General features: G+C 41.2%; 1 protein-coding gene across 22 annotated transcripts in view; it reads left to right on the forward strand.

The window, feature by feature from the left end:
• Nucleotides 1–4,735, forward strand: part of ppip5k2 (diphosphoinositol pentakisphosphate kinase 2) — a 69,344-nt gene extending 64,609 nt beyond the window's left edge. For all 22 annotated transcript variants that reach the window (XM_031802869.1, XM_031802868.1, XM_031802872.1 and 19 more), the window contains 3 exons: nucleotides 352–495; nucleotides 591–686; nucleotides 3,410–4,735. In XM_031802869.1, the coding sequence (XP_031658729.1) occupies nucleotides 352–495; nucleotides 591–686; nucleotides 3,410–4,044 (875 nt within the window). In that variant the 3' untranslated portion in view covers nucleotides 4,045–4,735. The remainder of the gene's footprint in view (nucleotides 1–351; nucleotides 496–590; nucleotides 687–3,409) is intronic.
• The last annotated feature ends 7,975 nt before the right edge of the window (nucleotides 4,736–12,710 follow it).

Here is a 12,710-nt window from a genome sequence, read left to right on the forward strand (position 1 = left end):
GTCCATCAAAGGCTTCAGGGCTATATAAACCAAACTGTATTCCCAACTAGGTTAAGTTAACATTCACTCTTGTATTTCTTCTCATCCTGGCTGTGACAGTCGTGATGGGTATTGCTTTCAGTGGGATATACTTTGTATCATACATCTGCCTGCATCCTACAGTATTCACCTCGATCAGATCTGATTTTTGTGTTTTATTTTGTTTGCTGTCACTTGGAGATAATGGAAGCATTGATTTTTGTCTGCCGATTTTCAAATAATACAATGTTCTCTGTCATGAGTAGTCTCCAGAGGGCTTGTAGTATTCTCCGTATTGTCGGCTTATCATCTGGAGGCGTTTCCACCCTCTAGGTTTTGAGCTGTACTCCATGGTTCCGTCCATATGCCCCCTGGAGACCCTGCACAACTCGCTCTCGCTGAAACAGATAGACGACTTCCTGGCTTCCATCGCTGCATCTCATGAGTCACTCCTGGACATCTCTGCCTCCTCCCCAGGTACTTATCGCTGCTCATCGTACAGTACAAATGATCAACGGTAATTTTTTGCCTGCCTGCATCTCAATGTCTTTTTTTTTTGTTGTTTTCGACAGCTGCAAAAAAAACTCCTTTGAACACTTACACTCCTGCAAAGATATTGCCCTGCCCTTTCACGCAAGGCAAGAAGAATATGGACAAGGCTGCAGCTGGTAAACAATTTATTTTATTAAGTAATAAAACTGGCCTTCTTTAGACTAGTTGAGTATCTGGAGCATCAGCATTTGTGGGTTCAATTACAGGCTCAAAATGGCCAGAAACAAAAATCTGTATTTAAAAATAAATAAAACATTTAAAAGGCTTTTTTTAACTAGGCAAGTCAGTTAAGAACACATTCTTATTTTCAATGACGGCCTAGGAACAGTGGGTTAACTGCCTTGTTCAGGGGCAGAACGACAGATTTTTACCTTGTCAGCTCTGGGATTCAATCTTGCAACCTTACGGTTAACTAGTCCAACGCTCTAACCACCTGCCTTACATTGCACTCCACGAGGAGTCTGCCTGTTACGCGAATGCAGTAAGAAGCCAAGGTAAGTTGTTAGCTAGCATTAAACTTATCTTATAAAAAACAATCAATCAATCATAATCACTACACATGGTGGATGATATTACTAGTTTATCTAGCGTGTCCTGCGTTGCATATAATTGGTGGTGCGCATTCGCGAAAAAGGTCTGTCGTTGCTCCAACGTGTACCTAACAATAAACATCAATGCCTTTCTTAAAATCAATGCACAAGTATATATTTTTAAACCTGCATATTTAGTTAATATTTCCTGCTAACATGAATTTCTTTTAACTAGGGAAATTGTGTCACTTCTCTTGCAACAGAGTCGGGGTATATGCAGCAGTTTGGGCCTCCTGGCTCGTTGCGAACTGTGTGAAGACTATTTCTTCCTAACAAAGACAGCCAACTTCGCCAAACGGGGGGATGATTTAACAAAAGCGCATTTGCGAAAAAAGCACAATCGTTGCACGACTGTACCTAACCATAAACATCAAAGCCTTTCTTAAAATCAATACACAGAAGTATATATTTTTAAACCTGCATATTTAGCTAAAATAAATCCAGGTTAGCAGGCAATATTAATCAGGTGAAATTGTCACTTCTCTTGCGTTCATTGCACGCAGAGTCAGTGTATATGCAACAGTTTGGGCTGCCTGGCTCATTGCGAACTAATTTGCCAGAATTTTACGTAATTATGACATAACATTGAAGGTTGTGCAATGTAACGGGAATATTTAGACTTATGGATGCCACCCGTTAGATAAAATACCCAACGGTTCTGTATTTCACTGAAAGAATAAACGTTTCGAGATGATAGTTTCCGGATTCTAAATCAAAAGTAACAGTCAATATATGGTGTAGCCACCAGCTGCATTAAGTACTGCAGTACATTTCCTCCTCATGGACTCTGCCAGATTTGCCAGTTCTTGCTGTGAGATGTTACCCCATTCCAGCCTCTCTCAGCCTATTGCGGACTGTCTGATCACTAATGGCGGAATTGTGCGTTCCTGGTGTAACTCGGACAGTTGTTGTTGCCATCCTCTACCTGTCCCGCAGGTGTGATGTTCGGATGTACCGATCCCTGTTACACGTAGTCTGCCACTGTCTTAGGCGTCTCACAGTACGGACATTGCAATTTATTGCCCTGGCTACATCTGCAGCCCTCATGCCTCCTTGCAGCATGCCTAAGGCACGTTCACGGAGATGAGCAGGGACCCTGGGCATCTTTCTTTTGGTGTTTTTCAGAGTCAGTAGAAAGGCCTCTTTAGTGTCCTAAGTTTTCATAACTGTGACCTTAATTGCCTACCATCTGTAAGCTGTTAGTCCCTTAACGACCGTTCCACAGGTCCATATTCATTCATTGTTTATGGTTCATTGAACAAGCATGGGAAACAGTGTTTAAACACATTACAATGAAGATCTGTGAAGTTATTTGGATTTTTACGAATTATCTTTGAAAGACAGGGTCCTGAAAAAGGGACGTTTCTTTTTTTGCTGTGTTTATATAACATTCTATTGGTTGCAATAATTTTGTATAATTTAAATTGAAAAAATTCTAAGTTTTGAATCCGGCGTCATTTTGCATGTCAATTCATAAACCATGTGCCATGGTACATCGCAAATCTCTTCCCAACTATTTAGCTATTTTATATGGCACAGCTGTCAGAGTTCCTTACTTTTTCCCCCTTACACTTGCCTCTTCCATTTTTGCGGTAATGCTACAATTATTTGGTTGTAATAGACATGATATTATTTGTATTTCACCTTTTCTGAAATATTGTGTTAAAATAGACATGAATATGCAAAGAGCAATATGCAGATTAAGCTATTTGGTATTTTGGGGGGGTCCCCACTAGCTGTTCTGAAAGCAGCAGCTACTCTTCCTGGGATCCACACAAAACATGAAACATGACATAATATATAACGTTAATAGACAAGAACAGCTCAAGGACAGAACTACATCAATTTAAAAAAGGCACACGTAGCCGACATATCAATACATACACACACTATATAGGTCAAATAGGGGAGAGGCGATGTGAGGTTTTTCTTTACCTGTTTTTTGACATGTGCCTACTGTTAGTCTGCACTCCAGAATATAATTAGGAACGTGGTTTCGATAATTAGGAACGTGGTTTCATTCTGAAATGATTGACAAGTTTCTCAGGTTAACCTTCCGCTGGAAATGTTTTCCTTATTCAGTCACAATGTTCTCGTGAATGGAGAATGCCAAGTTGACACATCTGAAAGCTCAGTAACGGCTGGAGATTAACTCTACAATTTGAGATGAACTGAAGTCCATTTCACCAGCGGTGTGAGCTATGCTCACAGTTGACCATGCTCACTGAGCTTCCTTTTCTCCTTCACAGGGATCAGCTCATCGCCCACTAAAGAACCCCGGTCTGGCCCTGCCGACCCTTCCCCAAACGCTGCAGCCGGGGATAAAGCATCCCTGCCGTCCCCTTCTCAGCCCACCACAGAAAGTAAAGCAGCCCTTCAATCCTCCTCTGAGGACCTGGAACCTCCTACTGGATTCTCAGCCACCCTGAACCCAGCAACTCAACACGCCTCTAAAGAGAAACTGGAAGCCTCAACCCCAGACAAATGGGTCAAGCAGACTCTGCAGCATGATGCCCAAAGTTGCAAAGTGCCACCACAAACCCAGAGTGGTGACGTGTCACCACAATCCCCTGCCAAAGGTGCACCAAGTGGCAAAGTCCCTTCAAAGAACCCCACCCAAGATAACCTAACTTGTAAAATGTCCCCACACTCACCTTCCAAAGAAATCCAGAGTGGTAAAGTGTTACCACAAACGTTTACCCAGGATGCACCAAGTGGTAAAGTAACACCACAAGACCCTTCCCTAGACCCCACAGAAAAGGGGTTCAAGACTTCACCCCATGACAGAGTTCACCAGGGACTGAATTCTAAAGGGACTCTTGGAGAAGGTGCCATGTCTTTGACCACCAGCAAGGAAAGGGAGGCAAAGCTGGACTCCAAATAAACAAATGTTCTGTTCAAGGTCAAAACAGTATTGCAATTGTTACATAATTAGGATTAGATGAACCAGAAATCACAATCTCGTCTAGACTAGGGTTATTTGTTACAAAATGCTGTTACACATTTAGCTGAGCTTACAACATGGCAATTTCATGATGTTTCAATGTTTCTAGGGAGGGTGTCACTGTTGCACAGTGTGTGTGTAAAAGGTACACTTAACTAAGACATGCAATGTGTTTGTGATTGTCTCTGCTACTGTATGACTGCTTCCCATTTGATTCACCCGTTGCTCTCTAGCGTCTTGTATATTTTAATGTAATGCCGATGTATAGAATTTAAATGTTGAATATTCTGCTGCCTACATCTCGCTGGATTCCTGAACTGAGACTAATGGAATGGATGTTCTGGCTCATCTTGAGCCTACAAGGTCCAAGCTATGTTTTTAAAGGGTCAGATAAAAATATACTTGTTTCCTGTACAGGGTACATATGTTTTTCACCTATATTTTCAGACCTACTCTGAGCTTGCACTTCATTTCCCATTCATGAAACTGGAATCGGAAGTGTCTGCCTTGTGCACACTGTAATGACCATCGTTTTCACTCTTTATTACATTGTAATCAAACATGTAATTATTGTGTGTGTGTGTGTGTATATATATATATATTCAGAATAAAAGTTCAGGGAAAATCCTAATCTTTGGTTTAACTGTCACTTCATTAGTTCTTTACTACAAGCTGTGCTTGTTGTTGTGCAACAACTGTCATTTATGTGTCTATTTGTCTGTCAAAACCATTCTATTTCTTTTGATATGAGAGGTACAATTATGGAAATATTAGTCTAGATAATGTTATTCCCACAGTATATATGTGTTAGCAGGGGAAACACGATTACATCATATTACACAAAACATTTAGCAGGCCTAGACATTGGAGTATTGATGACAGTTAAGGTGTGACAGGTAAAGAATATGGGAGATGATCAGACCTGGGTTCAATCTGTATTTGATTATTTGTTATTTAAATACACCAAAATAATGTGGCCCAAATCAAGTACTTCTACTGGAAGTATTTTCTAATAATTTCCTATAAATAGCCTACTGCTTAAAAGTATTTTCCAATACTTGGGTTATGATGCATATTTAAGTCAGTGTATTTGAGTATTTCCAAATGCATTCCAAAATTAATACATTACATTTAGCAGACACTTTTAGCCAAAGCGACTTCGTCATGCGTGCATACATTTGGGTGGTCCCGGGAATATTCAACTATTTGTTTTTTCAATATAAATTAATATCATGGTACTTAACCCCAAATGTCTTTGAAAGTAATTGATACCCTAAATCGGGGAACTTGAACTAGATTCAGCCGCGGGACAATTTTGATGTTGAGCAGATGGTCGGGGGTCCGGATGGTCGGGGGGTCTGGATGGTGGGGGGGTCCGGATGGTGGGGGGGGGTCCGGATGGTTGGGGGGTCCGGAACTTAATAATAAAATTACAAATTTGATTGTGAACTGACCGCAAAGACGCCTAAACAAGATAATAAATAATCATTTCAAACCCTGATTACATTTGGAAACATTGCGTAGGGTGCCATCTTTCACATGGGATGTTAAAACGGATGTCCTGACTCTGGTCATTCAAAATCCCATTGAGCGTATTGTAGGAGTAGGGCTGTTCACACCGGTGTCATGGCTAAATTCCCATCCTGGCCACATTCCATCATGGCCATCTAATCACCCCCCCTCATTCCTAATTGGCATATATCACTCCTCACCTCTCCACCTGATAGCTGATGTGTGGTGAGAATTCTGGCACAAAAATGGTAGCTGTGCATCACTGAGGTGGGTGCTACACATTGATGGTGGTTGAGGTGAGTATGTAAAGTGCTTTGAGTACCTCAGTTGGTAGAAAAGTCCTATATAAACCCAATCAATTATTATTTGTATACGATCGTAGCATTCGGAAAGTATTTAGACCCCTTGACTAATTCCACATTTTGTTACGTTGCAGCCTTATTATTTTTCTCCTCAATCTACATACGATACCCCATAATGAGCAAAAACAGTTTTTCCGAAATTTAGCAAATAAAAAAAAACGTACACAATTATTCAGACCCTTTACGCATTACTTTGTTGAAGCGCCTTTGGCAACGTCAAGTCTGAAAAGGAACTAAGGTTACTAAGGTTGACACAAGTGTGTCTCACATAATACCCTTGGGGTACGGATACCGTGAGAACAAGGTTCAAGGAAGATGATACCATTGAGTCCAGCTGACATTAATTAGCTAGCGAGTATGAGACCACAGCATAGCTTTTTGCCAGCTTTAGGTAGCTAGCTCCAAATAAACTCAGATTGCATTAAAAGTATTCAGACCCCTTCCCATTTTCCACATTTTGCTACATTACAGCCTTACTCTAAAATGTTTCGTTTTTTTATCCCATAAATCTACACACAATACCCCATAATGGAAGAAGTTTGGAACCACCAAAACTCTTCCTAGAGCTGGCCGCCCGGCGAATCTGCGCAATTGAGGGAGAAGGGCTTTGGTCAGGGAGGTAACCAAGAACCCGATGGTCACTCTTGCAGAGCTCCAGGATTCCTCTGTGGAGATGGGAGAACCTTCTAGAAGGACAACCATCTCTGCAGCACTCCACCAATCAGACCTTTATGGCAGAGTGGCCAGACGGAAGCCACTCCTCAGTAAAAGGCACATGACAGCCCGCTTGGAGTCACCTAAAGGACTCTTAGATCATGAGAAACCAGATTATCTGGTCTGATAAAACCAAGATGGAACTCTTTGGTCACGTCTGGAGGACTGGGAAACTAGTCAGGGTTGAGGGAAAGATGAATGAAAACCTGCTCCAGAGCGCCCAGGACCTCAGACTGGGGGGGTGAAGGTTCACCTTCCAACAGGACAACGCAGGAGTGGCTTCTCTTTCTGCTGTGCTCATATTTCTGACCAGGAGTTCCATCTTTTCCATGAAAGAGTCAAGGAATCCGGCCTTCAAAATAAAATAATACCAGATTGTAGATCATTTCTGAAAACATGCAGTCCAATAAATGAAGCCTCTTGTAAGAGCAAAATGCTATATTTATTCGAACAGAAAAGAAACAAATGGTGCGTGCGATGGAGGGTACTTAGGGATGGCAGGATACATTTTTTCCGCAGAAATCTGTAAGTGGAAGGACTGTTGTGGTACATCTGTATTCCAGTTTTACCTCCACGGAGAACCTCCTCCCGCTCTTATTTCTCTGCACACTGCTCTGTAGTTTGAAGAAGTCCTTTAGATGTGGAGGTAGGGACTCCATGGCCTCCAACCCTGTAGTTTGAAGAAGTCCTTTAGATGTGGAGGTAGGGACTCCATGGCCTCCAACATTGTATCTTGTTTTGTTCTACAAATTATAAAGAGGATAGTTGGGTGATGAAGAAAAACCCACATATAATTGTATAATCAATCCTAATGTTGTCTATTAGAATTCAACATATGCTTTATTCCAATCTACAGGAATTTTTTGGGGGTGTCAATTTGATAGAATACAGTTCCTGGAGAAGAAAAAATCTATATGAGATTAACTTTGTGATATTTTTTTGTTTCAATGTGTCTGCAATCAATTACTGCGAGTGTATAATTATTATACTATAGACCTCCTTCCAATGCATGATGGCCTCCTGCATGACACCTGTGCTACATGCCGCTTCCTTTGACACCTAAGCTTCCCGTTTGCTTGTGAGGACGCCTAGTTCTGCCACCTCTGTCATCTGACAGACCACTTTCTGCAGACCATCAGCTGCTTCCTCTGCTGGAGCTGGGTCTACGCTCTCCTTCACTCTCTTGTTCTCTGTCTTCTTTCTCACATAAACCTCCATCTGCTTCCCTGTCTTCTCCTTCAAAAATAGACAATTCAAGACTTTAAACCTGTTGTATTGATATGAAACTATAACGATGCATCTTTAATTGCTATGAACTTTGTAGTTGGCTTATTTTTCTACTATGCCGTGCATCTGTTGCAGATTGAGAGGGTGGATTCCTGCTATTTATTCTGGTAGGTACTGCCTCGAAGTACAGTGTCTTCCGTGTATCATATGACTTGAAATGTATTTTTGTTGACAAAGATAGTAGCTGTACCAGAATCAGAATAAAACACTCTTCAAAGTGCTCCTCGCACACATTTTCTTTAGGCCCTCAAAGGACTTCTGCAGACTGATGTCTCTGTGCCTGATGTTTCTCAGCCATATCTTCCTCCGGACTAATTTATTTATTGAATTCACAAAAAAATTGTAATTTTGCTTCATTTTATGGAAATATGACTGACTCCAGAAGAGACCTCAGAAGTTTCTGGGAATCTACAAAACCAGTTTTTTTTTTTACCTCTTCTCTGGGACCCCCAGCCATTTGTCTATACCAAGCCTGGACAATTATTTTCCATGGAGGGGCCAGAATCATATTACAGGATTATACATCATGTGTATAAATAACTGTGTTGACAGATATCTACTGTAAATCACGTCCAGGTATGCTACTTATTTGACCTTTTTAACATGCACAGAAATAAACCACATCCATGTTCTCCTTTTGGTAGGTATTTTCTTTATTAAACATGCAATGAACTACACGAAGGGAAAAGTACACTGTGCATTCAGCACCATGGACAGAACTCTTGTTAATGGGTATATTCATAGGTCAGTTAGGATCACCACTTTATTTTAAGAATGTGAAATGTCAGAATAATAGTAGAGAGAATTATTTATTTCAGCTTTTATTATTTCATCACATTCCTAGTGGGTCAGAAGTTTACATACACTCAATTAGCATTTGGTAGCATTGCCTTTGAATTGTTTAACTTGCGTTAAAAAAAATTGGTAAATTCCACAAGCTTCTCACAATAAGTTTGGTGAATTTTTGTCCTTAAGCCATTTTGCCACAACTTTGGAAGTATGCTTGGGGTCATTGTCCATTTGGAAGACCCATTTGCGACCAAGCTTTAACTGATGTCTTGAGATGTTGCTTCAATATATCCACATAATAGTCCTTCCTCATGATACCATGTATTTTGTGAAGTGCACCAGTACCTCCTGCAGCAAAGCACCCCCACAACATGATGCCACCACCCCCATGCTTCACGGTTGGGATGGTGTTCTTCGGCTTGCAAGCATCCCCGTTTTTCCTCCAAACATAACGAAGGTCATTATGGCCAAACAGTTCTATTTTTGTTTCATCAGACCAAAGGACATTTCTCCAAAATCTTTGTCCCCATGTGCAGTTGCAAACCGTAGTCTGGCTTTTTTATTGCGGTTTTGGAGCAGTGACTTCTTCCTTGCTGAGCGGCCTTTCAGGTTATGTCGATATAGAACTCGTTTTACTATGGTTATAGATACTTTTGTACATGTTTCCTCCAGTATCTTCACAAGGTCCTTTGCTGTTGTTCTGGGATTGATTTGCACTTTTCGCACCAAAGTACGTTCATCTCTAGGAGACAGAACGCGTCTCCTTCATGAGCGGTATGACGGCTGCATGGTCCCATGGTGTTTCTACTTGCGTACTATTGTTTGTACAGATGAACTTGGCACCTTCAGGCGTTTGGAAATTGCTCCCAAGGATGAACCAGACTTGTGGAGGTCTACAATTTTTGGCTGATATCTTTTGATTTTACCATGATGTCAAGCAAAGAGGCACTGAATTTTAAGGTAGGCCTTGAAATACATCCACAGGTACACATCCAATTCACTCAAATGATGTCAATCAGCCTATCAGAAGCTTCTAAAGCCATGACATCATTTTACGGAATTTTAATCTGTCTGTAAACAATTGTTGGGAAAATTACTTGTGTTATGCACAAAGTAGATGTCCTAACTGACTTGACCAAAACTATAGTTTGTTAACAAGAAATTTGTGGAGTGGTTTAAAAACAAGTTTTAATGACTCCAACCTAAGTGTATGTAAACTTCCGACTTCAACTGTAGGTGTCTGGTTAGACTGTACTCTCCTTCCAGACTCACATTAAACATCTCCAATCCAAAATTAAATCTAGCATCGGCTTCCTATTTTCCAACAAAGCATCCTTCACTCATGATGCCAAACATACCCTCGTAAAGCTGACTATCCTACCGATCCTTGACTTTGGGGATGTCATTTACAAAATAGCCTCCAACACTCTACTCAGCAAATTGGATGTAGTCTATCACAGTTGCCATCCGTTTTGTCACCGTTGGCTGGCCCCCGCTTCATATTCGTCACCAAACCGACTTGCTCCAGGTCATCTATAAGTCTTTACTAGGTAAACCCCCGCCTTAGCTCAGCTCACTGGTCACCATAGCAGCACCCACCCATAGCACGCGCTCCAGCAGGTATATTTCACTGGTCACCCCCAAAGCCAACTCAACTTTCCTTCCAGTTCTCTGCTGCCAATGACTGGAACGAATTTCAAAAATCACTGAAGCTGGACACACATCTCCCTCACTAACTTTAAGCATCAGCTGTCAGAGCAGCTTACCAATCATTGCACCTGTACATAGCCCATCTGTAAATAGCCCACCCAACTACCTCATCCCCATATTTGTATTTATTATTTTGCTCCTTTGCACCCCAGTATCTCTACTTGCACATTCATCTTCTGCACATCTATCACTCCAGTGTTTAATTGCTAAATTGTCATTATTTTGCCACTCTGGCCTATTTATTGCCTTACCTCCCTAATCTTACAACATTTGCACACACTGTATATAGACTTTTCTATTGTGTTATTGACTGTGTTTGTTTATCCCATGTGTAACTCTGTCGCACTGCTTTGCTTTATCTTGGCCAGGTTGCAGTTGTAAATGAGAACTTGTTCTCAACTGGCCTACCTGGTTAAATAAAGGTTACATTTAAAAAAGTTGATTTGTGCCTTGACTTGTTATATTTAATCACTGAAAATGTCTGTTCACATACATAGGTTGACCCAAACAGTACAAACGTCTCTAAGCATGACTCCTAATCTTTGGAAAGTTTACTTCATCAAGAGATGTACCTTGTCAGTGACATTGTTTTGAATAGTTCTCCAATCACTTCATCAGACTGAAGATCAAATATTATTATTTACACTGACGGTCCTCCACGGCCAATTGTGCGCCTCCCTATAGGACTCCCATTCACGGCTGGATATGATACAGCCTGGATTCGAACTAGGGACTGTAGGGACGCCTCTTGCACTGAGATGCAGTGCCTTAGACCCCTGCGCCACTCGGGAGTACTGTGGAGAAGGTGGATGAGATTGTTGGCTTCTACTTGACGGGTCAGAAGGTGTCATTTTCTCTTGAAGGCTTTGACAAGGCTGTACATCTGATGTGGAAAAAGGCCCTTCCCTTGTAGTTTGGAATTCAGCTCATTCATGATGTCCACAGTGAAGGCAAAATCAGCCAACCATTCTTTATCTTGCAGTTAAGGGAAATCCACGATTCCTTTCATTTGCAAAAACTCTGCAATCTCTGACTTCAGGTCCCACACCCTTTTAAGCACCTTCCCCAAAGTCAGCCATCTCATGTTTGTGTGGTAGGGGCGATCTGCATGACCCAACTCTGTCTCTTCCAACAGTGAGACAAACTACCTGGGGTTTAAAGATTTTGCTCTTATGTAGTTTACCACTTTAGTGACTGTATCTACAACATGGCTCATTTTCAGAACACATTTACAGAGCACCTCCTGATGAATAATGCAATGCAGGAAAATAATTTTCTAATCTGGGTTCAGCTCAGCTTCTTGATCTTGTATCCTTTTCAAAAGGCCAATCTTTTTTACTGTCAAGTTTGTGCACCCATCAGTGGTCACACTGGATAACTTTTCAAAACTCAGTCCCAGCTTTGCCACACACTTTTTAACCTCCAATAAATATTTCCCTGTGGTTGTGCTCTTCATTGACTGCACTGATGCAAGCTCCTCTATTTTCAAAGTCTAGGGTTTATGCCTCGTAAGAATATCAACAACTGCACCGTGTCACTGCTCTCATCCAGGGCCAAGGAGAAATAAGTGAAATCCTTTACCTGTTCGTTCAACTGTTGTTCCATATTCTCTACGATGTCTTCAACACACCGTGTCACTGTTCGTCTTGATAGGGAAACATTTTTAAACAGCTGTTTCTTGTCGGGGCAAAGTATTGCTGCAGAGTCAATTAAACATGTATTTAATGATTTAGCCCTCAGCGAATGGCTTGCAATTTTGTGGCACAGTACTGTACATAGCTAGGTCTCGCAATTCCGTCCTTTGCTGAATGCAGTTTTGTGAAAAGTCCTTGCTGCTTTTGCAACTGAGAAAGCAACTCTTTTGATGCACTTGCCCTCTGCTCAGAAGACATATTCCTATATTTCTCTGCATTCTTCGTCTGGACAATGTCGAGACAAGTTGTAGTCTTTCAAGACAGCGATGCTATCTTTGCACACTTGGCACACAGCTTTCCCTGATACCTCAATAAATAAATATGTCATGTCCACTCTTGCTGAAACACCCTACATTCATTGTCCTCTTTCCTTTTCTTTGATACCTTTGAAAAACCTTTTTATTTTTTTTGCAATTTCTAGCTAGCTACTATTTTTAACTGTGACTTGTATGTCAGCCTGTCACTCCCTGTATTTCCTCGTGCAGTTGTTATTTATACGGGCCTTCAAAATAAATGTCCCACAAGCGGTGGGAGTTAA

Source organism: Oncorhynchus kisutch, linkage group LG23, assembly GCF_002021735.2.
Source record: "Oncorhynchus kisutch isolate 150728-3 linkage group LG23, Okis_V2, whole genome shotgun sequence".
Classification (NCBI taxonomy): Eukaryota; Metazoa; Chordata; class Actinopteri; order Salmoniformes; family Salmonidae; genus Oncorhynchus; species Oncorhynchus kisutch.